Source organism: Ricinus communis, chromosome 1 (genome assembly GCF_019578655.1).
Source record: "Ricinus communis isolate WT05 ecotype wild-type chromosome 1, ASM1957865v1, whole genome shotgun sequence".
NCBI lineage: Eukaryota > Viridiplantae > Streptophyta > Magnoliopsida > Malpighiales > Euphorbiaceae > Ricinus > Ricinus communis.
This window is the reverse complement of record NC_063256.1, coordinates 4,865,662-4,893,269: the sequence shown is the minus strand read 5'-3', so window position 1 is coordinate 4,893,269 and position 27,608 is coordinate 4,865,662. Positions and strand designations below refer to the sequence as shown.

Genomic DNA, 27,608 nt, shown 5'->3' with positions numbered 1-27,608 from the left:
TTAATTTTTATGTAAAGAATAAAACTTGAAAGCATAGGAAAAGAGATTACAGGGCCTACATTTCAACGCATAAAAGTTGATTTTACACCACTGGCAATAATAAGAAGGAAATATATAATAAAGGATATAAGCAATTATTTATCAACTTGGAATTTTCAAAAGTTACAGAGCTCTTACAAGGCTTACTTTATTCAACAAGCTTCAGCTTCCCAACAGGCTCAATGTTGACAAGAAGGTTTATACAAGATGTAAGCATTAGAAGGTTTTTAAGCAACTTTCTTTTACAAGAATGATATTTCATTCTAAAAGGCCCTATTCACCTTTTCAGGTACTAGTACAGAGAAGAGTGTGAAGCCTGCGAGCGAAGGGATACATGCTGTAAAAAATATCATTTCCCAACACACAAATGAATGGAGATATTAAGATAGTAACTTAATCAGTCTTTAACACAGCTCCAAGTCCGATGTTGAAATGCAAATATATTCTATCTGTGATTGAACATAGTGGAGTATATATTCTAATAGCCACTGGAGAAATAAAGAACCATTGCTACTTGATGCTCTTATTACTAATTGATGACGCCTTTTCACATCATGATGTTCTTTCGAAACCACCTCCAACCTGCATATGCAACCATTCTGGTGATGTACCCCGGTTGTAGTCCCTTGTGGCTTGCGAACCAAATGCCATGCCAGCAGCATCAAATGTTTGTTGCCCGAACTGAAATGAAAAGTTGAACTATAGTAAGAATCATGATGTGGCAGAAAAAATAAAGTACCATCAAATCTCTTGGTTCTTTTGTGATTTATTAACTTGGGTTCAACCCCAGAATTCAGCCATCTTTTTTTTGTTTCTTTCTGTTTATTCCATATCAAGAACGAAACCAGACAAGTCCGCAATATTTTTTTCCCGTTTTTTATTGTGGACAATAACCACTAGAAGTTACATCAGGAAAATGCGCACTCACAGAGCAAATCTGTCAATCTTAAGCACATCTACCATATTGAGGGCTCACAGCAATTCTTAAGTGCGCATCATAGCGATAAAGTAGAAAAAAATCAAACAATGTAACTTGTCCCAATCTTTGACCAAAATGATGCCATTGAATCAGCATTTACAACTATTAGCCATAATATAAAACAATTGTATGAACAACCAACTAAAGGCTCACTGTCCATGAATTCACCTCATCCCAGAAAAAGCATATCTGCTATGCCTCATAACCCAATCTCACCAATAATAAAGTAAAACCTTGGAAACTGTTGGCTTCCAATTTCATTTTACCTTAGGATACAATTCCTAGTAAACAATGGCTGGCCATGTTAAAGATAGGTTGATTAACAATTTGAGGATTATTATGTATATACCGCACGAGACAGTTCAGCTATAGTAAAAACCCACCAAGAAATATAACAATACAACTAAAACCTATGGACAATCCAAGAATATAATTAGATAGAGGAATGAAGGTAAGTTCCATGGCAGCAAAAAAATTATGACTTACATCTTTAGAAGGAAATGCTTCAATCCCAGGGGTCATTCTTGTATTCACAGCTTCAAGCTTCATGGACAGAAACTGCAATTTCCAGCAATTTATAGAACTTAAATTGAATTCATATCCGTGCAATCACTAGAACAATTTAGAAAACTCATATATTATGGAAAATAAGGACACGTACCTCAACCTGACGCTGTAATGATTGAATGTAATTAATAATCTCATCAAGGACCAGTGCTTTGCCGATAACCTGCACCAGAAAACCCAACTCAAGAAACAGTAATTTAGACCATGCTAAAAATGAAACTGATGATAAATCTCAAGAATGATCTTGTAAAGCAGTAAGCTTGTGCCTTATCATTGACTAAATACTCTGCCCTTAGCTATAAATTTATTTCTGAATGGAGATTTACACTTCCACAAAATTTCTTATCAGATTACAGTGTAAACATCAGGACGTGCTTCAGAACTACACTCGGTGTGCATTTTAAGAAAATTTGGACACCATACCTTATTGCAACCAGGGACTAGATCCTGAAGAATCTTCATTCTTTCACTTATTTTCTCTCTCCTGGCCTGTACAAACAAAAATTCTTCAAATTCATATGATAGATTAGGATTTAAGATAACAACACATCTGTCTGATGATTGGTTGCCTTAATAACTCTGTCACTATTACTCAGTAGGTATATATATAATCTCTTCCTCGATGTCAAATAACTGTCAAGTGTAAGAGGCTAAAGATAATTACTCTTTCTGCTAGACTATGGCTATCAGTAGCTTGACCCCTTCTTGCTCGTACATGTATGTAATCTTGTTTAGGTAGTTCTGGGGGTTGAGTATTTTGTTCCACATGCTTGCCTGAACTGGGTTCTGCTTCACTTTTAGAATCATGATTCTCATCAAGATTTCCTGATGTTTTTAGCCGTTTTGCATCAGAATCATTCTGCCCAATTCAGAATACAAAGAAAATATAAATATGTTATATATCATAACAATAATCCTCAAGAAGTCGCTAAAATCTGAAGTGAGTTAAGTTTAAATTTGACCTATCCCAGATAATACACGCTAACCATTCTACATGGTCATTTTCTACATAAATAGGAAGAAAAACCACTTTTGATAGGAAAATGAATTGAATTATAAGTCAAATTAATAAAAAATTATTGCAAATGTAGATCAATAATTGGGTTTAATAGAGACAGATAGACAGCTGAAAAGACAACCTCAAAAGCATCTAAAGTTCAAAATTATAAAGACAGTAGCAATAAGACAACTCTTTCTTTATCTTATCTCTTCATGGTTAGATAACAAAAAAAAAAATTCAACTGAATAAATCACTAACACAAAAGAACAAGTTACTAATGTCAATAAAAATTATAACTAATACCACTGCATTGCCATTGCCATTGCCATTGCCATTGCTAGAAGAGACAACCTTTGTCGAATCATCCTCCACCACATCATGGCGTCTTTTTGCACCGCCGCCGCCACGAGCTCCTCTCCGGTCCAAAATCATTAGATCATTACCGGAAACATCCCGATTAGAATCCAAAAACTGAGCACCTAAATTCTGCCCAAACTGACCTCTCCCATTCCCATTAACCGGAAATGGCCAGATCTCCGCCAAGTTGTAAGACCCATCATTCATTAAGACAGGCGGATCCATAACCTATACTAGATTCAATAACCCAACTTAAATTCAAGAAGAAAAAATCCCAGTCGTTTTCACGTTTCTTAACAAAACATCGTCGTATACACTTAATGGGTTCGTTAAAAGACTAGTACTTTTTCAGGTAGCTTTCACAATTTACAAAAAAAAAAAAAAAGAAGCAGAACCCAGTTCAACAGAAAGTGAAAGCAATCTATCGAGAAAGAGAAAACAAAAGAAAGAAATAAAAATAAGCAAATCAAAAGAGAGAGAAGACTGTGTTTAGTGCGTGTTTGTGTGATCTCCTTGGACAGTGGAGGTTAGTGCGCACTGTGCCACTTCTCACTTACTATTACAAAAAGAGAGAGAGGGAAAGAGAGGGACAGAGACCTCGGGAGTTGCAAACTAAGTCACTTCCAGTGAGGTTTTCTTGGAGGATCCAGCTCCTCTCTTTTTATTCTTCCTTCCTTTCTCTCGTGTACTCCTCCACCGTCTGATCTTATTACTATCTATTAATCAATGGTGATGCTTAACTCAATTAGTAGTGCATGGGTATTTTTTCGGGTCTTGATTGATTATGATTTATGGGTCCCTTTAGCTTAGCTTGCAAAAAAGTACACATCCAATGTACAAAACAAATTGAAATATTTTTTCTTTTCTTAAAAAAAATAATAATTTCTCTTACGAATGAAAATAAATGAGAGAGAAAGAATTGTGATGGTTTTATGATAGTTTAGGATTAATTTTATTGACACATTAATTTCATTTAACAATAAAAAGGGTTTAATAATTGCTAATGATTGTTTAATGTTAATGATTATGATTATGATGTAATGTTATGAGATCTATCTATCTGCTTATCGTAAAGTTAGGGATAATGATGGTTTGAGTTCTTGATGTAAGCTTATAATCGTAAGTTTAAGTATTAAGGCCCACCATTCGATGGTCCACTTACCCAACTTGGCTGTGCTTACTTCCTCATCATTATTATATCAACTCCTTTCTTTAGAGCCCACTATTGCTGATGCAATTTTTAGCTAATCCTTTTCTCACGGCCATGGATTTATATATTTAACAACGAATTTCTCAATTTTGAAATCTTATATCCTCGTTTATAATAAAAAATAAAAATAAAAATAAAATTATATAAATAAATGTATTCAAAGAATATATGCTTATAATGTTTCCCATGAATGTAAAGCTGACCCACTCTATGCTATTGTTTGATTGTAATTTATTGAGAAAAAAAATTAAATAAAAATAATAAAATTGAAAAATATATTTTAATGGTATGAAATATATTTACAAACAAATATAAAATTTAGTTTAGTTCTAATCAGTTTCATACAAAATTAAATATGTAGAATTTTAAAACAACTTTCACTTCATTCATAACATATAAATTTATATTTACTAATAAATTTTATAAATTTAAACAAAACAGAATGTTAATTTCAATTTGGTTCCATTGTTGGTGTTTGAGCCTTCATACATTGAAGCAGAAAAGTGTTAAATATAATATAGAGTAGGCATGATGGACGTACAAGAAGAATTAATGAACATGGTTAATATATGAGTGATATTTAAAAATACATAAAGATATTATTTTTTGTCTCTCACTCAGATGGCTTTTGATAAATTTATTAACTGTGTGTATTATATCTCACAATTTAATTAAGTGTGCCATTTCTAAAGTTACTTTTGTTAGGGCAGAGTAATAAAATAAAAATAAGGCAAGTATCTGATGCTATCTTTATATTTGATGAGACATACGATTAAGATGCTTTTGACCATTTTCAGTGGCTGGATTTTTTTTCCTTGCTTGCTTAGATTCATTAATTGTGATAATTTCGTTTATAATTTGTGGCAATTATTATTATATTTCTTTCAAATTTCGTTGCAATTGAGTGGCTATAATGGCAATGAAAAATATTCAATGCACATAATGATTCATTTGAATAGCGAGGTTGAATGTTTTCTTTTTCTACATCTACATATAATTAATTATTTGAAATTCTATTGATTCTAGAGTTATATACTTATTGTCTAATTCAATCCATAGATGCACCTATGAGATTAATTATTTATTTAAATATGGTAAAAAAAAATTTTAAAAAAATTATTTGAAATCAGATTCTTATCTGAAATTGGTGTATACACCATAACTAATAGAATAGCAACATGTATGAGTTACACTTTGGTATTTAATTATTGACACAAATTTTATTATTTTATACCAATAAATATGTGTCAATCATATATCAGTTTGATGTATAAATGAATATACAACAAATCTAGATTTTTTCTTTTTATTTGAAAGCAAATGAAAAAAATAGGTGGAAAGAAAATACTGGTTACAACCTAATTTTGAATTCATAAAAAAATTCTCAAAACTAGAATGAATAGAAAATTGGTGTATAATTGTGCAAATGACAGTATTACCCTACAAAATTGAAATTGAAATTTATTTATTTTTTATTCAAAAATCTAAATTCAGATTTACTTATACTTTCTTTATTGATCTCCATTATCATAGATAAATAAAAAAATTAATTCATTATATTTTATTTATTTATTTATTATTTTATTCCAAATAATAATATTTTTTTATTAATTTTATTTAATTTTTTTTATTTTATCTAGGACAGTTTAAATTTATTTTTCAAATTCTTTCTCTCATTTACTTTTATCACCGTACATTCACTGTCCCTGAACAAAATAAAACTATTTTGGAAGTAAAATATGAATGAAGAATAAAAAGAGATTATAAAAAAGTAAAATATTATAATAAAAAATAAAAAGAGATTATAGAAAGTAAAAAATTATATTTTTTTTTTTTTGTGTCTGAAAACATGAAAAAATAAGAATAAAACGAAATGATGAGAAAAATAGCCCACCGGAGAGAATTGTGTTTTCCTCCATATATACAAAAAAAAAAAGCGTAAGCAAAATTTAATAAAAGAAATAATTATTTTACCATAATAAATATAAATTTCAGACAAAAAGTGAGGGATAAAGTAATAAAATTATTTAATATAGACAATTTTATTTCCTTTTCTCTCTAGAATTTTATCTAAACAAGTGAAGGGAAAATATCAAAATAATTCATTTTATTTCCAAGTCATATAATTCCTCCCTGTTTTTCCTCTTTTTTTTTTTTTAAAAAAAAAAGAAAAGAAAAAGAAAAGAAAAGTTTTTATCGACTTTCTATAGTCTTGGCAAACAAAATGCATGCCCGAAGAGAAATTGAGCACATGCGAATACTCATCCAAATTTGAGAAGTGGAAATCATTTAGAAAGTGGAGTGAGTCACTGCTAATTTTGTAAGTACTATTTTTATTTTAATTGAAATGCAATAAGCTCCCATCCAAAGTTACATCCGTCAGCTTGAGGTAATGGGACGTTGACGAGCTTTTGGGAAAAGAAGTAGAAATTAATCAGAAGGGATGCTCAGGCCAAGCCCACTCTTTGGTAAATCCACGTGATTTCAAATTCCGAAATTCCTCGTTGGGTCATCATCATCCCAACCATGTAAATGCATGCAAGTGACAGTACTGTAGTCTGTATATCAATAGATTTGCTTTGTAAAAATTTCTTTTTCCCCACGTGCTTTAATTCTCCTCGTGGAGATATAGGACTCTAGGACAGGAATAGCCTCCTCCTATTCTATTCTGCCACCTTTTTCCATACATGCAAAATTGGAGGAAGTTTTGCCCAGATATTTCCACCGAATTCAAATTGAGAAAAGGGGATTATAATTTTGTTACCATACAACTCAATTTCAAATTTATTGAGGGATCCGATGTTGAAGTTTAATTAGCATTTTCACAAAATAAAAATAAAGGGCATTATTATTTTGTCCAGCAAACACTTTAATGATTTTTTATTAAATAATAAATTTAAATTACTAAATTTAAAATAATGATCAAAACTATATTAATACAATCTGAAAAATTCTTAATCCAAATTGAATAGGACAATGGTAGTTTAGTCTTTACTTGTTCTTCACCTATTAATAATGAATGCAATAATGTTAGTATATATTGTCAACGGACATTTACCCTTGTAATGCAATATTATCTTTATCTTATTAAAATATTACTCTTTCATTTCAATAAAAGATCAACGCATTCTTAAGAATACCGTCAATAGAGGCATCCTAACAATGCTGTCTATATTGTTATAATTGATGATTGTTGACTGATTTCTTTTTTTTTTTTTTTTTTTAAAGTATTGCACTCATATGCCCATCACATGATTCCTTTTAATTCTCTCATTAGTTTATTGATCGAACTTGGCAATTGACATGCATCTAACAACTCCATTATTCTTCAAAAAAATTAATATAAAATACGAATCTTAGTCTGGGATTAAGCAAATAAGAAAAAAAAAATTATTTTCTAATTAATTCGATAATTACATTATGAATACTATAATAGAACCCATAGCAATTATTAGTTTAATACCTTCCTCAATGCCACCACTCCAACTACAAGAAATAGTCCTCCTTGAATGCACGTATCAAACACTTTAGACAATGCTAAATGCCACCACTTAAGGGGGTTTTCGTTTCAGCAGCAAATTATACAATTCAATATCCAATTGCCCACTTGATGACCAAAATTTAAGCGCTAACAAATGGGAACTAAACCAACTTGGGTGTCTCTTTCTCCTCATCAAACCTCTTTTACTTGCTCTATTGGCTATTATCTATTTTAGTCACAAACTTAAAGGCTGGAAAGCAAGTACTCTATTCTTTTTTGGGTGGTTGTGGATGTAAGCTATGTACATATGCTTGAAGCCAAGCATAGGCCTTGCCATTTGCCTATACTTTCCCATTTCCGTGTCTAATTTGGTTAGGCATATATAATCACTGGAAAGCCTAGTTTGCTCCTTTCTAAAGATGTTCATAACATAATTTTATACTCATTCGTTTTTCTCCTCGTTTTAAATGCATGTGTGCAATTGGCGATGGCAACCAGCTGCAAAGGCAAAAGACAAAAAGAATCGTAGCTAGCGTCTGTGCATTGCTAACATGTGGTGAAATTGCAGCAGCAATTCGTCATATGGAGATTTAATTTCACTTGGAAATCGCATGTGCAAAATTTAGAACTAGTGGCTATTTCTTTTTTCATTGTTATGCAGCATCAAAGAATAAATGTATCAGGTGCTAAATTACCCAAAATGGTAAGCTGAATACTCTGTCCTTTTGCGGCGTGATGCAAAGTTTGGTTCTAATACCAACAAAATCCTTGTTCCTGTAAAGAGCTTCTATTAAAAAGAATTCCATTTCCATTGATGATAGAGAAAGGTGCTTCAAAGGGTATAAGATTTTTTGTTTTGTCAGGATTGGCGCACGAGGTATTCTTTTATGTTTTCGTTCTGCAGAAGAGATTATCTCCACGACTTGTAAATGAAGTTAGCTGAAACAAGAAAACCAGAAAATTAAGAATAGATGGGAGACTAGACAGCACTTACAAGCTAGGATTTTAAACTTGGTAACCAGAGATGGAAACCACGTAGGGGCTGGGCTGTAGCACAGAATAGTATAAGACATACTCTAATTTCAAAGTGATTTAAAAAAAAATCAATGCTTAAAAATATAATTATAATCCGAAGGTAATTTAGAAATTGACCTTATAAAAATATATCTATGGTGTAGCCTGGATAGCTAAAATTAATACACCATTGTTTGTATTCTTATGGGTTCTTTCTCCGATAAAATAGTGCCTGTTCACCATTACTAGGTTTAGGCCACTAACCCAATAAATAAGTGAAGTATACGAATGATTATGGTTAGATACTGTTCTATCAATGAAAGACTTATTCAAGTTCGTCTAACTGGGTAACTTGACAAAGCTGCATACGCCATAATATGCTAAGAAGAACAGTTTCGGGCACAAAATATAAATAAAATATAATACGGATTTGTTAATACGATTTTTGAAAAAATTTATGTTATAACTTAGAATTTCATTGAGATTAAGAGGTTAATTACTTGGGCCATTCTCAGCTTGGAAGAATGATTGCTTATCTCGACATGCATATTAATAAAGGGGAAAACTGGGAATTGTGACAGGCTGCCAACTGCAATAATGATAGGGAAATCAAATGGGGATAGAGACCTAATCTAGGGGACATTTTGGGCCACATGAACAGGCCTGAAATGTCCCAATTGGAAAGCTCTGTCCTAGCAGTAACTGACCCTCCTGACCTGACCCCCAATGCCAACAATCTGAATATTGACATCCATCAAAATGTCTTCTTTTTAATTTTATCAATCAAACCTCAAGATTCCTCCATTATGATTATTTTGAACCGAGGCTTTCTTCTTCTTCTTTTTTTTTTTTTTTTTGCTCTTACCCATCAAATGGAAAGACAATGCAGATATACTTCTGCTTGACTGTGTCTCAAAGGACAAGTGGATAGATTGGGAACCCCAACCTTTGATAAGATATTGGAATACAACTTCTAAATCATTGACAACTTTATGACTTCATGTACAGTTATTAAGTCCCTAAAATGCACCAAGGGTCTTGTCAAGATTTTCCTCTCAACAACACGTTCTAAAGCTTTGCCCTATGTTATCTTTTCAATTTTTCTTTTGGAGTATGTTCACTGTGTATTGTTCTCATTATGTCGCTAGGAGATACTGGAGCCACTAGCAGAAATTAGAGCTGGCACATTGCGGTAGTTTGATTTCTTGGAATAAAAATAGAACTTCAATGGAGATTTTACTGTTGAAGTCATATAACCTTAAATCTAGTCGGTAAAGAGAGAGATTTCATTCTCTATCCATCATGGTTCATATTCCCATGAGCATTTGTTAATTTCTATATCCTTTAATTATAAACCTACAACGTCTCCATTGTGTTTTACTTCATACACTACAAATCCAAATTAATATTAACCTTTTAGTGTTGTTTTAATTTCCAAATTTTTATATTACAAAATATTATATAACCTGTTTTTTCAGTAAGTTAAGCATGAAAATCAAAATCTCCAATGTTAAAATGGAATCAAGAAAAGAGTACAGCCTTTAACCGGTTTTTAATAATTCATTTTTCTTATTTTTTTTATTAAGAAAAAAAAAAGCCTTATGCTTTCAATTGAAGCATTGCAGATTTGGATTGAACTTAGGCCCAAGACTATCAAAATAGGCCGAGATTGGTAAGTTGGCCTTAAACAGCCCAGCAACTTTTCGATTTTTGAAGGATGGAGTTGAGATCTGTTATCTGTATTACTGCTGTTTTGGAGGGAAAAATAAAAGGGAAAGAAATGGAGTTACTTAAGCTGTCAAAATTCAAGCTCCAGCTTCAAGCTCTAGCCACCGAACTTCGAGATCTAAGAGTGCGATTTTTCTTTTATGATTTAATTGTTCACTCCCAAACACAGACAAACTTGCTGGCTCTCTGATCGTTTTTGTTTGGAATGTAGGAGAGAGAAAACTCCGCGAAGGAACAATGTCATATTCTAATTCAGGTTATATCTACATTCGTTTCACTATCCGGTCGTCAACGAGGAGGTTTCTTATTTATTGTTTAGAAATTGATTTATGGTGTTTGTTGGGTACAGAAACAGAAGGAAACCGAGGAGGAATTCGGAAGGAAGTTGCAGGAATTGCGATCAGAGTTAGGTTCGTCTAATGAATTGTGTCAGAAGCTTGAAAGGAAGGTAAGTCTATATTTGTTGGTTGAAATGCTTCTTAGAGACTCTAAGGCCTTGTTTGGAAGAAAACAGGTTCAGTTGAATTCATGCAAAATCATCATGTTATTTTTCGCGTGATTTTATTTCTTTTTTAAAATGACTTGTTTTGTTTAAGCTGAAAGAATTGAACTCTAGCAACTATGAGTTTTGACTAAATAGAAATCAATTGAATAGAACTCTTGCAACTTTTCTAGACTTTCCAAACCGTCCTCTGATTGCATGTTAATTTGTTACTGTTGATTGATTGATTGATGATTTTTGAGGGTCTATTTTTACTCACCATAGGTGAGTTACCTTCAAAACGACAACTCTTTGCTTGAGAACAGGCAGAAGGAGTTGCAAGGAACAATACAAAACCTACTTCAATCTAGGGAAAGTTTCATAAATGCTTATGAGGTTTGAGTTTCCAAGAGCAAATTGTGCTTTTTTATTCTTAAACTGATTTGAAAGCATATTAATTAATTTATTTGATATTGTTAATTCACTAAATATTTGCAAAGCAGGAATCGACTTGTGAAATGAAACGTTCCATTGAGGCCAGGGATAGAAAGCTCAGTGTCCTAAATGAAAAATTGAATTCTCATCTATCAATGTTTGATTCTATAGAAAAGGAGGCTTTCTCAATTAAGCAAGTTATGGACAATGTACAACTCCATATGAGTGAAAAAGAGGAAGTAGGCACGTAACTTTCTCAACTTTAACACAATTTCATATGTTTATCAGCAGTTTTAGTTTTCCTGCATAGCTTTTGATGATCTACTGAAATTGTATTTTTTAATTAATGTTAATATTGTTTGCTCTGTCAGTCGCCAGCTTAAGAAGCAAGATGGATACAGTTTCTGCTTTCCAGAAAGTATTTGCTGGTAATCCCATCTCCTCATTCACCTGCCACAGTTAGAATTTGTTTTTAGATTTGTAAATGCACTTTACCTTGTTTCCATCCAAAAGGAGCTTATACTCCCGCAATGGCGCTAATCTGCTAGTCAACCATCTTCAAAGAGTATTTGATAGTATTTCTTTCTCTCTTTCCTTGGTCAACATCCGAATGTTTGACTCACGTATGCTGAAACAATTTATCACTGCCAAAACCATTTGTAGTATAGCCTGTTAATTGCCCAGGTACTACTTAATTCTAAAAATACTAAGCTTTTCAAGATCCGGCTAAATCTAAATTCACTCTGTTTTGGCAGAGAAAGTCCATGAACTGGAAAATAAACAGAAGAAAGATGAAGATGAACTCCGGAGAAAGGATGAAATTATATTAGGGCTAGAAGGACAGCTGCAATCAGCAGAGATTAGGAACAACTGTCAAATTCAAATAGAAGAGATATCCCAATGAGCATTTTCTAGATTTCAGCAATAAATGTTGTACTCTTCGCTGAAGATATTTTTTATGGATTGTCTTAACTAGTCTTACCTTCAGAAAACTCTATCAGCAAAGGATGCAACTATACAGAATCTGATTTTTGAGAGGGAGGTTAGAAAGTGAGACTGTTGACAATTTATTTGACTTCTCCAGGTTCTTGCTTATTGGCTTCTAAACTCTGTCAAATGATTTTATTCAGGATTTACATTGTCAAGTGAAGAATTTGACAAAAATATTACAAAAGGTTAAGGAGACAGTTTCGAATATGGACAAAGAGGTAAGAAAAGGTTTTCATCTCACTTTTTAGTATTTTCTCTCTCAAATTTTATTATCTCTGTTTTGTCTGTCATTCTTAAAACCCATTTGAACACTATATTGAGTGTTTCCCAGTAGATTGTTCATTGTTGACATGTGACATCTAGATATAAGGACATCTACTCCTTTTTGACATAATAAATACATTACACATGAGGAGATTTCCAATTCAAACTTTAGTTGTTTCATGTTTATTGTCTGGAAAAAATTCATTATCTGTTGGCTTAAAGTTCATAAGCATGCCTAGTTATTCTACCAATCTATGTTAAGCATACTGGTTTTATGTAACCGTTAAATCTTAATATTCTAGATCTTGTGATACCTCTATGAAATTTCATAGGCAACTGATTAGCAGTTCAACTTTATTATGTTTGTGTCTTTGCTTAAATATCCTCGACTTTGTTGGCAGGATAAAAGGGTATTCAACCATGCACTGAAATGTCAGGAAAACTGTGATATGCTTGGGAAAAGTGAAGAAGATAGGTAACTGAATAGACTTCTTAGTAGGATAAGTGCCCAAGTGATGGAAAACATTAAAATTCTTTTAGCAATTAGTATACATGTCTTGTGAAGCTAAAATCACCAAGTGGAAAACTCATTAAAACCATTTTTATTTCAGCCGAGTAGTCTTACAAAAGGTACTTATCAGATGGTCAAAATTAGCATTACTGGCAATCTTTGGAACAAATTAAATACTTAATAGTTCCAGAGTTTTCTCCTGCATTCTTGAAGATTGATAGCAAAATAACTAAAGTAATATGAAACTTGTGCTGGTTGCCCAGAAAAATGGGATAGTGCAGAAGAATCTTCTTTTTCGGAAGCTGGTTCTTACTTGTGATACTATTTATATTGGAAGTGCTGACCAGGACTGAAGTTGTCCAAAACAGTGGAGAAGCATCCCCAAATAAATCTTTCAGAGAAGGTGCTGCAGAAAATCAGGGTATGCTCTTACTTGTTAAATATTGTTCGTGGTAGATTTAAGACCTAATATGTCAATTATTATTCATTTTCTTTCTTTTTTCATTGGCGTGCAAGGTATATACCTTGTACACGTACTGAAAAAAGATTTAATATGTTAAGATCACTCAAATAAGTTGGCATTATGAAAGGGAAAAATTTGCTATCAATCTAAGTTGGTTTTGGAGGTTTTGTTTAGTATTGCTCCTAGGAATTGGTAGTAAAGTAGATGTGCAAATAGTTGTGGCTATCCAAACACAACCATGAGATATCTAACGAGCTCGACTTAATTTTAATGCAGCTCCACCTGCGTGTCAGGAGCAGAACTCAGTTGGCAAACCCCTGCTAGAAATCAATCATTTAGGCTCATGCGTGCCAGAGGCAAGTGGATTGCATGTTTTATATCAATGAATTCATTGATTGTTAATCTAACCCTTTTTCTTTTGATCCGCTACCACAGTCACCATGCTCTGAACTCCAATCTGCAGTTAATGGTCCAAGCATTTCTGTAAACAGTGGGAAGGTAAGAGATATATATTCTCTGTTACAACACAACTAGCCACTTGGATGCTTCAGGACTGAAATCATATCTGGTTTTCTTTTAGAAATTGTCAGTCGGGCCCACATTTATTTCACTTACATTGCCTAGAAAAAAAATGGATGGAATTCTTGAACTTTTTGAAGGGTTGATATTTGTCTCTTTACATACAGGTTAACGGCAATGAAACGGTACACCACCTGGATTCGGAGTGCTCAACAACCCAAGCGGAAACCTCAGAAATGCCAGGTCAAATTATTAATTAGTATCAAATTTTCATTTTAGGATACTGGGTCGTCTAGTTGAGATTTTGATGACCGGATATTATCTCTTGGTTTCAGGAAGAGAAGTAGCTTAATACATATATTACCAATTGACACCATCATTTATGCAAGCTAGTGCTTGATTGTGTTTTTCCAAGATCACTAGCGTACGTATTATCCTTCTGCATGGTCAATTTTTATTCAGATTATTTTGAAATCATGACTGGTCCAATTCCTATCGATTCTCTAACTTTAAGTTCCTGAATTATGTTTTTCTGAACTGATTTAAGTTGAAGATGAAAATTTGGATGGGCCAAGCCCACTTCGGCTTATTTACTGGGCCGGTTTACAACTTGTTCAGTTTTTAATCTTGATTACCAAGCCCTCCAAAGCAGGCAATATCAGTCACGCATAGAAAAATCCTACTAATTCCTTCTCTCTTGTAAGTTCCAAGGTTCGGTTTGGTAACTGGTCCCCATGTATGAGTTAGGCTGGACATGACTGCAAGTGAAGACTTTGCAAAAGTCAACCAGATGATGACAAAGCTAATTAGGTAAGTTGTCCAAAGTCCGGACTCCATAGAATCAATATTGTCAGTAATTGGAGTCTACAACAGCGGTGCCGTAGAGATCCAACCTCAGACTGTTGATTTTCTGACAAGAAATATTGGCAGTAGGATTTTTACTTGCAATCTAAAGAGCTAAGTCACTTGGTTCGCTTCTTTTTATTTTATTCTTTAACTACACACTGACGCAGCAAGTTATTTAATATATCGATGTTAAATAAATATTACTATTATAGACTAAATGAAAATTAATGGTCTTAGAAAAAGTTTAGACTAAAACGTATAAATGTACGAAAATGTGTTTTCTTTCTAACTAACTTTGTATTTAGTATTTAAAATTAATTTTTTGACCTAAAACAATTGACTTAGATGTTCATGACATGTAAGAAAACCTTAAGGACCATATTCAACACCAATTTATCATTTCTAGTTTGAGAATTACTAAACTAAAATGCCAATTGAGCATGCAATATTTTTAATATATTTCCTAATAGTATTTTTGAATTTGTTAGTAGTAACATTCATAAATTTTTTTGACTAATGAAAATTAGATTTATTTTTCTATTCAGAACTTTGAATAATTTATTTCATATCACATGATAAATATGAAACATTGGCACGAAATAATATACTTCTTTTCCCTCAATTGTAGGGTCTATAATATAAACATTTGGACCAACGCCATAATCTAACACTGGTATTATAATTACATGCCTTTCCTTTTTCTTCATTGAATTGAAAAAATCTAGTGATTTAGCCGAGTAAGAAGGTGATACTGCCTTAATAATTGACCACTAGAGCTTAAAATCTTACTAAAAAAAAAGGAAAAAATTAATGTACGGTAACGACTGATTGATTTGGATCTATGCTACAGAGCTTAAAAATGGCTCGCCAGATCAAAGGTGTAACTGTCATCCTAATCTACCCTATAAACAAACTTCTAACTAGAGAGCCAAAGAGGGAGAAAAAAAAAAGGCACTCTAAAAACTGCCCAGATATCCGTTTCTGAGGCAGGTGGAATGTTCTCTACAAGTGGAATCATTCTTAGAATTGAATTTTCATTCCATTTAGAAGGGCACAGACTTACATTGGACAAAGACACTGCAAAATTTATTCTGAAATGAATTCTTCTGAAACAAGGGCAACAGTCGGCAGATTTTGTCATGTTCTTGCAATCTACCAAGTGTATCTGAATCAATGAGTAGGCACATGTGAGGTTCCAAAAAGCTTCCACATATTCCCTCTGCCTTGAACAAAGACAGCCTTTTTCACCTTTCAAAGATTATGCTTTCGGAGAGCTATAATTAATAACCTTTGCAGAATAAGATTGCTGGGAATCTCACCGTCCATTGAAAGCTATAATTCTGAGAACTTATTAGGTTGTTTCATGGAGCTGTTTATGATTTTAAAGAAGATAATTACTATGATTTGAATTTCTTCTGTGTGCAGTGACAATTTCTGAGACGTGATATTGGGATGCACATTAAACACAAGAGCTTAACCTGGATGGCACATGCAAGGAACCACTTTCCAACGACACCGCTGCCCAACAACATGTAATGTATAATGTTGCCTCATGCATATACTGAATAAAAATCTCTCATCTTTTTGGGCATAGTGATATATAATATACGTGAAGACCTAACGTACTTGAAGGAAACGCCACAAGCTCATCAATGACTCGAGGCTCACTAGCTTTGCCTATTCACTATTCAAGTTAGGCTCCAAAACAGGAAGGATCAAAATAGATTATTCTCAATATAAGGATGGAAGTGGACAAATATTCAAGACCTTGTCAGATATTTCTTTTCTTTTAGCAAATCATTTGTCATGAATATTTGCAATTATACTCAGGATTGCTAAAATCTACACTTAATTTCTAGTCCTATCACAACATTTTAAGTTAATTCATTTTATTTCAATTATTAAATTTTAATAATGTTTTACTTTAATTATATTATTAAGAGATTGATATATTTCCAAATGGGTGGATCTTGTAATGATAGAAATGACTAAATTTTAAGTGACCCAGATGAATAAATTTAAATTTTATAATGAAATTGAAGGTTTCAATTATAAAATTTAATGTATCTGGTACAATTATTTATTGAAAAAATATAATGCCAGAAAAAAGGACAAGGGGAAATCAAAACCAGGTTGGAAACAGTCCAAGTGTACGGATCAACCATTTTAACAATCAATAAATTAGTGGAGTCAAAGGCAGTAGCCATGAATATGAACAAAATCAAGTGGAAAAGCAAAAATGATAGAAGTAGCAGAGCCTGGCAGCTGACGGTAGTATCCGTAGTGTTTAGCATAGAGATGCCAGGAAAACGTTCAATGGTGCAAAAATTTCAAAGGTAAGAAAAATGTTTGATAAAAATGATGATGAGCGATGACCTCATTTATTGCTTTGACTCGTTCATTAATGTTTTCACTAAATTACAATTCATGAATGAGTTTCAACTTTAATCTGTCTTAGAACAGACGACAAGAGCATCAAGCCAAACGGCATTGGAATCGCAGCCTAAAATATCTTCTCACGTATGCCCTGTAATTGTGTGTATGCAATTATAAGATTAACAGTGACTTGTCTGCATTCATTTAATAAATTACAAGTTTATTTCTCAAAAAATATTATTTTTAAATTTTAATTTTTCTTTTTTGGATTTTTAATCCAATTGAGCCAATATCAGACATAAAATGATTTATTATTTCAACTCTAACCATGAACTAGCCCGGCTATAATTTGGTTTGTCACCATTCATAGCCGAAAAGGACCGACACTAAATAGTTTTGAGCTGGTTTTAGTTTGGGTTTGGCCACCAAGTCCAGTCTAAAATGACCAAGAAAGGGATGGATGGAGGCACCACCTCCTCAAAATTGATATTTGACCAATAATAGATTGAAAATATATACCAGTAATTTGATACATCATATAATTTAGAATACTAAGATTAAAGACTCTTGACATGCTATCATTTTGACTTTATAAAATTCTTAGGATTTGAATTTTTTAAAATATTTGGAAATAATAACAAATTGAAACAGATTAATGGAAAAAACATTTTTAACTAATGCATTTTTTAATTTTAATTATATTAACAAATTATTTTCTATACACATAGATGCTAATTTTATAAGACGTTATTAAAAGCATAACATATCAATAAAATTAATTGCCTCATACATGTTAAGCTTTTAAATTGAATAGTTTTTAGGACTCAACTATGTGTTGGGAATTGATACCCTTTAACTTTTAATTTAAGCCTTGGTCAACCACAGCTTAATTCTTAATCGAATTTCAAGTGGAGATTTGAGTAAATCACAAGTGAGATGATCTCCTCGCACCCAATTGCAATATTATAAACTTTTTCCAGACAAGAAATTAATGGGTTTATGATTATGGACCCATAATTGAAATATTATGGGTCTAACATTACTATCAGTACATAAACTTTTCTATTTTCCATTTTTTTCCACAAGTAAAATTGGGGTACAATAACCCAAATTTTACGAACCACAAATTTTTGTTTCTCTTTTTGCAAAGCATTTTGACCGCAATTCTTAATATTTTTGACTATCCAACCAATAATTGACAAAAGAAGTTAAAATATCAGTTGGAAGAAAAAAGGTTAAAAAGTGGAGTATACCTTTTGAGTTTTAAAAAAATAGAAACGTTGGATTTTCAATCCTATATTCTTCAAAATGGATTTTCCAAAATAGATTGAATTATGACAACATTGTCAACACCATATAATAATCTGCAAAATGCAAGAGGAAAAAATGGCGAACCAACGAATCATGTGAGAATACAAAATTCTCTGAATTTCCAACTTTTTGTGATCATTAGCGATATTAACTATTTTAGCTAATTCATGAATACTGGGTCAACAATCAATAAGAAAAATGGAAAAGCGGAAGTGGAAGTGAGAAACCTATTTATTATTATTAATAATATTATTATAGAATAATGTATTTTTGTATCTTCTTTTAACTTATTTTTTTCATATTAAAATGAAAAGAATCCTCTATTATTCCAACCAAGAATCATTACAAGAAGTGCGCCCACTCGACAGAATTACAACTATACCAGGTACGATGAACACAATTCAGAACAGCAGTACAAAAACTAAAGGGAGAATATCCCTTTCAAAGAAGCTAATTCTCATATTAACATCATATATATCTTTTTGTCTATAAATGTGCCAATGGATGATTTTTTTTTTTTTATTCCTCAAAAATACAAGTTTCTTTCAAAATTTATAGAAAATCGATGGATTATCACCTGCCCGACATAAATATTTATTTTTTTATATTAGCTAGAAAGACAAAAATTCATCTAATGTACAGATGATTCAACCCAATTCTTCCATGTCTTTGAAACAAATATAAGAAGACAGTTCTTTGAATGCAAATTGGTATTAGGATCTCATGCCACTGAGAAGATACCAAGAAGTTGGATAGAGAAAAGAAAATGGGAATATATAATAGTGAAAAGAAGGGCACTTGCATCAAAGAAAGAGGAGGAGGGTAATTGAATTTTGGGCAGCAGAAATAAAGGGCCCATGAGAGTGGTCCTCCACCACTGGCCTTATTATAGAGTTTGTTGAATAATTGGGTAGCTGTTACAATCTCTACATGCCCTGCTGCTGCATTGCCATGGATTTCTGTTCTGCTCTCACTTCACCTCTGCAAGCCATATTTTAAATTGATTTCTACAGTATTTGCTGTGACTCAGGCTCTAGTACTCCATGTTGCTGCAGCATGGGTCCGCTGGGACCTGCAATTCATTTTCGCCTCGTTATTGTCCACTCTTCTCTGCATCTTTTATTTCTATTCACACAACAATTTACTCCATCCATTATTTAAAGCCTCCTCTTCTGCAAATTCATCCTTTGCAAAATGCCATTTCTTTCGCATATGCTGCCTACTTTCTCTTCTTACTAAAAACAAATATTTCTGATATTTATTTTTCTTGTACTTATGAACAGTACGTACGAACCTAAAATATATTTTTTTCTAAATTAGAAATATAAGTGTTATTTTTAATATAATAAATTAGAGTACTGAGAAATTACTCCAAAAGTTTCCCTGTTGAATATGAGGTGAATTAATTGATGTGTTCTGCATGGAACTGATCTAAACGTCAAGTCCCGTTCAACAAAAAAGAAAGAACACAGAAGTAATTGGCACATAATCAAAACACTTTCGTCAGGTGAGTGTTTGTGCAGATTGAATTACTATAAACAGTTTGTTCTGAAAGATACGTTCCATCCATATATATTTCTACCAATTTAAGAGCTGATATCCATTCTTCAATTTTATGCACACGAATATTTTTTATAATTGCTCTTTCTGACATAATATGGACATTTCAACTCAACAGTAAGCAATTTCCGTAAATATGTTTGGTCTGAAAATCGATTATCTCAGTTTGCCAATCATTCCAAAAAGCTTTTATTGTGTCCACTCATTTCTCCACAATCAAAGTCACTTTCAAATTTAATTTAATTTAATTTATACTCGAGTAAAATCTGAAAAAGTAATTTTATTTAAAAATATAAAATAAAACGCAAATACATCTAACTTAGTAGTCATATTTTAATAATAACAACAACATCATTATTATAGATGATATTTGATATTGTGTTAGAGCAATTATTATAAAACATATTAAACAATAAATAACTAAAAGTGCATATATAGTGTTGTTGCTCAATGCCCACCAACTATCAAACAAGACATAAGAAGTTTAGGTCCTCAACACAGTGCTGATAATATAAATAATATATAATGTTTTCTTGATTAAATATTTTGCTTATTTTTGTTTTCTAAATAAAAATAATAGAAGAATATAGTGAAAATGGCAGCAATTTTAGGTGAAGAGGCAGGGGAGGTTTTTCTTTTCCTCATCAAACCCAATTGTGTTTGGTTTTTTGTTTGTCGGCATTAATAATAATAATGTCAAAAACTTGCATCATATTTTCATGCCGACCTCATTGTAATCGTCTAAATTTGACATCAACCACAATCTTGTACTTCATTCCCTATCTATTTGGCCAATTTCGGACTTACCTATTTATTACTTCATATTCATTATGTTTGGTCTTTACAAATACTATTATGTAATTCATGATTTATTGGGCTCTATTGATTAATTAAAATTATTAGAAATGCATGCAAAAATAAAAAAATCAATTTTCTTTTAGAAAAAAAAAAGAATTCAAAAGTTAACTCTACAAAGATATATAAAAGGAAGAAATAAGATAAAAGAAAGGGAAAAAAACAAAGACAACCACACGTACCGTAGAAGCTGGTCCACGAACAGAAATGAAACTCGAACCTCAGCTAATGGTATTCGACCACGTGGCAAAAGAATCGTATGATGGGTTGGGTCCTACCCGCCATATTGGATGCCTTACGCAGTGAGCAACAAACAACAAACACAAAACTGCCTTCGCTGCTTCTCTCTCTGCAATTCTATAATATTAATTAATTAATAATAGTAACACTTTTTTTTTTTTAATCTTTTTCTTTTTTTAACTTCCTTTTAATTATTACTTGTAAATAAAAAATATTGACTTTTTGATTGATTTTAGGAGCCAAAAGAAACCATAATTATTCTTGTCTTTGATTTATAAAATGAATCTTTAAATTTATTATTATTTCTTTACATATTTATATCCCTGAGAGCAATAAAGTCTACAAATGGTAGTTGTTGTTTATAAGCTTCTCAAGTTGTAGTTTTCTCTTGTTATTATAATTTATCTGGGGACTTGCCTTTCTCTCCCTCTCTCTTTCTTTTTCTATCTTTCCTTTAGGACAACAAGGATTTTGCTTTTTAATTACTGTTGAAGAAGAGGATGGTCAGTTTGTGATGGTTTGACAGAGAGATAAAAGAAACAGAGAGAGATTAATGGGGGGTTGTGTTTCAACGCCAGAAGGATGTGTAGGTGGTAGATTAAGGTCTTCCAAGAAGAAAACAAGAAAAAAGAAGAAAGGGATCAGAAGAAGAGTTTCATCAAGATTATCTGATCATGGATCCCTTGATAGACCTTCTTCTGCTGTTCCTCCTGCTGCTGCTCCACCTGATCATCTCTCCTCCTTCTCTAACCCCACTTTTCAAGGTCCCCTCGCCTCTCTCTCTCTTCTTTCCTTACAGTTTTTTTTTCTTCTTTTCTTTGTCGGAGTTCTTTCTTTTTTTCTTCTTTTCTTAGAATGCATTTACCACTTTACTGGGTTTGTGTTCTTCTTTTCATTTCTTTAATGATGGGTGGTTAGGGATTAAATGATTTTCTTTAATGATGGGTAGTTCTGAATTTGGAGTGTTATGGTGTTTAGATTGGATAGATTGGGTCATGGTGTTTGATTAATTTGTTTGCATGAAATGTGGCAAGCTGGCTTTTCCTTTTTTTGTTATCGTTAAAATTGATGATAAAGGGACTAGCTTGCATGTCAGTATCTGATTGGTACTTTCTGTCCTGATCTTTATGCAAAGTAAGCTATTTTTTTTTTTTTTAAACTCTTTTTCCCATATACATTTTCATTTTCATTTTATGACTTTGAATTTCATTACTGACTACAAAGAGATGTTTTACGAAGCGCATTTGTCCTTCACCCAGTTTAAGTGCCATGCTAAATGTCTACTTATTTTGTGCTCTCTTGTTGTTGCTGAAGTAATAGAAGAGATTGATGCCGGGGATTAGGAAGATTTGGTGTCTGAATTCTGATTCCTAGTAGAGGAGATGCGGAATTTTTTGTTTCATTTCTCGAGTAAGATAGAGTTGGCTAGCATAATTGTTATCCATTAGTGAAGAATTGACTACACAATATATTGTATGCTTCCAAGTCCAGTCAATGTTCTTTTCACATATTAGAAACATATGCTATCTTTGGTTTTCTATGAGTAGCTTTTGACAACTGTACCTTGATGAATCCTATCCAGTAGTGATGGTTCTGGAAATTAGAGTGAATTTCCATAATTTGGTTTTGTTATCAGTTCCTGCTGTTTTTACCCTCATTAGATCTTTGTTTTCTAGAAGATGGAAGATTTGGTGCTCACCAAAAAGGAAAGAAAGTTTGTTCTGTTCTTAAATTGTATCCTGTATTTCTGAGGATTGCATGTCATGCTTTTAGTTGGTACCCTGAGCAGCAGTTAATAATTAATAAATCTACACATTTGGTTAAGTTCAATGATCTAGCATGGTTTATGAACTATTTGGCTTTGAAGATTTCTCATATTTTATCGAACCAGTCTTTCTGCTGAAATCTGTACCATTCCGCCAAGTTGAACAGCGTTTTTTCCTGATAACTTCTCCAGCATTTACAAGTATTAGTTGTCAGCTCTTTCATAGACTCAAATATAATCATAGAACACATTTCTTCCTTTATTTTTATGTCAATCTATACCTGACTATTTTACGCTGCAACGGCTGCAGGAAGTATAGAGGACGCCTGGTTCGACTCAGTTGCAATATTTGAATCTGATTGTGAAGAAGATTATGAAAGTGTTCCCGATGGTATGGTATTCAGACATTCTAATTTCTCTTGGACGTATGAATTTCCTTTTGATTCTTCTATTGCTGTCGTCGAGTTATATATGTGTTTCATTTATGCAGATTTGTTATCTTTAAATGGCTCTGATGGCCTACCACAGTCTGCATTTAGCAGAGACACAAATCATGGAAACCGCACTAGCAATATCCAACATACATCTTCAAGTGATCAGATGAAGAAGGCAGGAGATCTTTCAGCAGGAAACTCTGCTCGGAACTCTGTCAGCGAGGCTTCCGTTTCAAAATTTGACGGACCTTCAAATGAAGCCAAGCAACCTGTGTTTCTTGATGAAATTGCATCCTCTGCAGATGAAAATGCTGGTAAGGAGGAAGGACTATTAGAGAATTGTGGAATTCTTCCAGGAAACTGTTTGCCTTGCCTTGCTTCAACTGTTTCACAAGTTGAAAAGAGAAGATCATTAAGCTCTAGTCCACCAAGTGCAAGGAAAAAGGCTGCCCTGAAACTCTCATTCAAATGGAAAGAAGGGCATGCAAATAATTCTCTTTGTAAGTACTTTACTGTCAACTTCGAAGTTCTGATATTACATGACTCAATCTAACGTCACAAAGGTTTTATTTTTTTCTGTAACCAATGCTTCATCCCTATTATTGTTCTTAGTCCGCACTCACAATTTTGTGAAGCTGCAGTATCAAATTTTTTGTGGATCTAATGTTCAGCATCTGCTTTATTCCACAGTTTGGTTTACATGCGTTATGAAATTGCTGTTACCTCTTAAATCCATTCCCTACATAGCTTTTAATCAGGTCAAATAGCAATGGTTGCTCCATCTTTTTCCTGTTGAAATAGTTCGAGTATGAGAACTGAAGTTTTTGAAGGCCTAATACTTGGAGAAAATAAAGTTTTCTAATTGCAAGGATCAATTCTTTTACATTTTAGATAGTCAAGGTTGCAGTACTGTAGATCTTTGAGCCATTTGGAAACAAAGCTTCTCTGGTCTCACTTGTTCTTTTTCTTATTGGTTATAGACAGTTGGCTGAGCTTGCTGCCTGAATATTCTAGTTGTGCCTAATAACTGTGCTCAGTCATTTTAAAAGTGCTAATGTAAATAATACATGGTTTTCTCTGGACCTTTAATATATCTTTTTGCATCTTCATTTCTCCAACTTGTATTTGATAGAGGGTGTTACTTTGTAGTAATAAACCAAAAGTGCTTGGGTCCTTTACAAATGATTAATTAAATCAATATAAATATGTCAAATGAGCTCTTGTTTTAATCTTCCTCATTTATGATTTATAATTTCAGTTTCATCAAAGCCAATTCTGCAGAGACCAATAGCTGGTTCCCAAGTACCATTTTGCCCGATGGATAAGAAAATGCTCGATTGTTGGTCACATATAGAGCCAGGTAGTTTCAAAGTTCGGGGACAGAATTATTTGAGGTAAGTAAGAAGATGGAATTTATTTGGTTTTCTTATCCATGCAAACCACTCTCCTCTATGGTTTGACATAATTTAGTGCATGTGCAAAATGTAATATAGCATGTGCAAAATGTAGATCTAGCATAGCTATTTCTTTATAAGAGAGGATCAATTTCACATTTTTTCTGTATGGCAGGGACAAGAAGAAGGAGTTTGCTCCTGCTCATGCTGCATATTATCCATTTGGGGTTGATGTATTCTTATCTCCTCGAAAAATTGATCATATTGCTCGATTTGTTGAGCTCCCCGTAATAAATTCTTCTGGGAAGCTCCCCACTATTCTTGTTGTAAATGTTCAGGTATTCCTACTTTCTTAAGGTTTAGTGGTGGTATGTGTGAATATTAGGTTCTCCAAACAAGATACTTGAAGTAGATAGAGAATTTCTCTTTCTCATGTTTCCATGTTTGCCGCTATCAGGCTGACTCTTTTGTTGGTTCTGCAGATTCCATTATATACTGCTGCACTTTTCCAGAGTGAAGTTGATGGAGAAGGAATGAATTTTGTTTTGTATTTTAAGCTTTCTGAGAGTTACTCAAAAGAGCTCCCAGCCCACTTTCAAGAAAGTATTAGGGTAAGATGGAGTCCTTTTTACTTGTGATTTTATATCACACGTTTGAAAATGATTTTAAGCCTGTTTAGAACCTATTTTCTTGACAATGCTGCTGCTGCTGCTGCTACAACTTAGTTTGGCACTTGTGGCGAGAAAAAAGAACAGAAAAGAAAGAAACTACTTTTCATGTTGATGCTCTGCAACAATGAGGATATGCACAGAATTCATATATATTAAGTTATAATTTACTCATTATTTCATTGCTGTGCCTTTTATATTTTAATTGATCATTTGCTTTCTGAGCAGCGGATAATTGACGATGAAGTTGAAAAAGTCAAGGGATTCCCTGTAGATACAATTGTACCCTATCGAGAAAGACTCAAGATATTGGGTCGAGTTGTAAACGTAGATGATCTTCATTTAAGTTCTGCAGAGAGAAAGCTTATGCAAGCTTACAATGAAAAACCTGTTCTTTCGCGTCCTCAGCATGAGTTTTATTTAGTAAGTTCATTTGCAGTTTACTTATATTGATTTAAAGTAGAAGTTCGATTTGCCAATATCCTTCTCAGACAATGATTTCTCATCGATTTAGAGTAGAAGTAAAATAGTCTTTAGCACAAGTTCTCTTAAATAGTTGAGTACAACTGCTGATTCATTGATATTTCTGCATAATTATCATGCTCTTAGTTGAACACTTCATATGCAGATACTTTGTCTTTGGCAACAAAATGATTCGTGATGGTGAATCTATTCTGATGCACTATGGCATGTCTTAAGTTGCAGTATTTCAAAATAACGACGTTTTCATGTACTGAGACTACATAATACGATTTAGGTCTTTACCAAAGAAATGGACGATGTGAATAGTGAGCACATTATTTTTTAGGCAAAGTAGCATGGAACTGAAGAAGATAATAGTATTGCAGCAAAACTCTTACAATACATTTGTTCTTATGTTGCATAATGTTATCTTACAGGGGGAAAACTACTTCGAGATTGACATAGACATGCATAGGTTCAGTTACATCTCTAGGAAAGGTTTTGAAGCATTTCTAGACAGACTCAAAATTTGTATCCTGGATGTTGGCCTCACTATACAGGCAAGGATATTCCTTTCTGTTAAAAGAAATTTTATTTTTCAAGGAACATAGCAAGTGTATTTGATGTTGGGTTTAAGACGTTTTGATTATCTGTTATATGGCAGCTCTTGGAATCTGATATTCATTCATTGTTTTTTGCATACTTAAACAGGGGAACAAAGCTGAAGAGTTGCCAGAGCAGATATTGTGTTGTGTAAGGTTAAATGGAATTGATTACATGAATTACCATCAACTAGGGTTAAATCAAGACCCTTTTGATGCACTAAGTGCTTAACGATGTAATAGCAAAATATCTAGTAAAGGCTAATTTTGCGGAGAAATTATTATTCTTTTCTTCCCTCAGAAATTGCTGTGCATCATTTGTAACTCATCTTGATATCGCAAACAAAAATTGCCAATAGCATATATGCATGATACTATCATACAAATCTAACAGAATCAGGTCAACATAATATATCTGTTTGTATTGGCATTTACCCCCTGATTCTAGCTGACTGGTGGAATGGATAGATAAAAGAAGCAAGGCTCTTATTCTTGTTTTTAATTTATTTCAAATGAAAACGATTATCTAACTTCAAATTCAGATAATATCAACTTTTCTACTTGATTTTTCTTTTGCTCTGCAGTTCTTAAACAAAATATACTAATGAGAGACTTTTTTTTTTTCTTTTTTTTTTAATTTCCTAAAATAAAAAAAATAGATTTCTTCACTATTCTACAAAGCTATAAAAATAATTTATTTTCCTGAAAAAGATTTCTCAGCTTATATTTTTAAAATAAATATTCTAAATTTAAAAAGCAGAAACTTAAAGGAGAAAACAAAAATGATAAAGAACATTTAAGTTTTATGAGAATATATCATCACAAAGATAAGAAGAAATGAAGAGGGTATGTTTCACATGATTTTAACACTAAATGAAATTGTTCCTTTTTCAATTACTTCCATTAGAGTTCACTGCTTGGACCTGTTTGCCGTCCACCTTCCGACAACAAAAATAACATAAAGCGGTTGTGCCCTAATTCCGAACTTGTCACACCTATGCTAGACATTGAGCTTTATTCTTCGATGTATATAATTGAGATTATTTACTGATAAGTT

At 32.7% G+C, this 27,608-nt stretch overlaps 3 protein-coding genes across 11 annotated transcripts; 2 read left to right on the top strand and 1 right to left on the bottom strand.

Annotated features, from left to right (window-relative positions):
• Window positions 1–113: 113 nt before the first annotated feature.
• LOC8287056 (transcription factor BHLH089) lies at window positions 114–3,635 on the bottom strand. 3 transcript variants are annotated; one of them, XM_015719830.3, is made up of 6 exons: window positions 2,892–3,635; window positions 2,250–2,444; window positions 2,009–2,074; window positions 1,680–1,748; window positions 1,505–1,576; window positions 114–720 (listed from the first exon to the last, which is right to left on the bottom strand). In XM_015719830.3, the coding sequence occupies exons 1-6, from the start codon at window positions 3,165–3,167 to the stop codon at window positions 592–594; spliced, it is 807 nt and encodes a 268-aa protein (XP_015575316.2). In that variant the 5' UTR covers window positions 3,168–3,635; the 3' UTR covers window positions 114–591. The 3 variants fall into 3 exon arrangements, with proteins under 3 accessions (XP_015575316.2, XP_002520177.2, XP_015575317.1); XM_002520131.4 differs by having other exon boundaries at window positions 2,889–3,632; XM_015719831.3 differs by having other exon boundaries at window positions 2,937–3,632.
• Window positions 3,636–9,268: 5,633 nt separating this feature from the next.
• Window positions 9,269–16,767, top strand: LOC8287054 (kinesin-like protein KIF15). 7 transcript variants are annotated; one of them, XR_007214746.1, is made up of 17 exons: window positions 9,272–10,499; window positions 10,587–10,631; window positions 10,725–10,823; window positions 11,142–11,252; window positions 11,360–11,534; window positions 11,663–11,719; window positions 12,047–12,183; window positions 12,274–12,333; window positions 12,422–12,499; window positions 12,947–13,020; window positions 13,404–13,477; window positions 13,796–13,875; window positions 13,955–14,017; window positions 14,206–14,281; window positions 14,374–14,462; window positions 16,310–16,416; window positions 16,500–16,767. XR_007214746.1 is itself a non-coding variant. In XM_002520129.4 (15 exons), the coding sequence occupies exons 1-15, from the start codon at window positions 10,365–10,367 to the stop codon at window positions 14,388–14,390; spliced, it is 1,281 nt and encodes a 426-aa protein (XP_002520175.3). In that variant the 5' UTR covers window positions 9,272–10,364; the 3' UTR covers window positions 14,391–16,767. The 7 variants fall into 7 exon arrangements, 2 of the variants coding, with proteins under 2 accessions (XP_002520175.3, XP_048226796.1); XR_001535291.3 differs by having other exon boundaries at window positions 16,310–16,767; XR_007214735.1 differs by having other exon boundaries at window positions 14,586–16,767.
• A 4,767-nt stretch (window positions 16,768–21,534) lies between these two features.
• On the top strand, window positions 21,535–26,829 carry LOC8287053. The gene is made up of 9 exons (XM_015719836.3): window positions 21,535–21,990; window positions 23,302–23,382; window positions 23,482–23,925; window positions 24,684–24,819; window positions 24,995–25,157; window positions 25,302–25,430; window positions 25,716–25,910; window positions 26,387–26,509; window positions 26,661–26,829. Exons 1-9 carry the CDS (start codon window positions 21,780–21,782, stop codon window positions 26,781–26,783), a joined length of 1,605 nt encoding a protein of 534 aa, XP_015575322.2. The 5' UTR covers window positions 21,535–21,779; the 3' UTR covers window positions 26,784–26,829.
• Window positions 26,830–27,608: the final 779 nt, after the last annotated feature.

What these genes read in the sequence shown, in the direction of transcription:
- LOC8287056 (XM_002520131.4), bottom strand. Translation starts at nt 3,167, where the DNA reads ATGGATCCGCCTGTCTTAATGAATGATGGGTCTTACAACTTGGCGGAG. An exon ending in GCCATAGTCTAGCAGAAAGA is followed by an intron (nt 2,075 to 2,249) that starts GTAATTATCTTT and finishes TTGTTTGTACAG; the next exon opens with GCCAGGAGAGAGAAAATAAG. An exon ending in TAGTCCCTGGTTGCAATAAG is followed by an intron (nt 1,749 to 2,008) that starts GTATGGTGTCCA and finishes TTTCTGGTGCAG; the next exon opens with GTTATCGGCAAAGCACTGGT.
- LOC8287054 (XM_002520129.4), top strand. Translation starts at nt 10,365, where the DNA reads ATGGAGTTGAGATCTGTTATCTGTATTACTGCTGTTTTGGAGGGAAAA. An exon ending in TAGGCTCATGCGTGCCAGAG is followed by an intron (nt 13,876 to 13,954) that starts GCAAGTGGATTG and finishes CCGCTACCACAG; the next exon opens with TCACCATGCTCTGAACTCCA. An exon ending in TTTCTGTAAACAGTGGGAAG is followed by an intron (nt 14,018 to 14,205) that starts GTAAGAGATATA and finishes CTTTACATACAG; the next exon opens with GTTAACGGCAATGAAACGGT.
- LOC8287053 (XM_015719836.3), top strand. Translation starts at nt 21,780, where the DNA reads ATGGGGGGTTGTGTTTCAACGCCAGAAGGATGTGTAGGTGGTAGATTA. An exon ending in CGGGGACAGAATTATTTGAG is followed by an intron (nt 24,820 to 24,994) that starts GTAAGTAAGAAG and finishes TCTGTATGGCAG; the next exon opens with GGACAAGAAGAAGGAGTTTG. An exon ending in ATGTTGGCCTCACTATACAG is followed by an intron (nt 26,510 to 26,660) that starts GCAAGGATATTC and finishes ATACTTAAACAG; the next exon opens with GGGAACAAAGCTGAAGAGTT.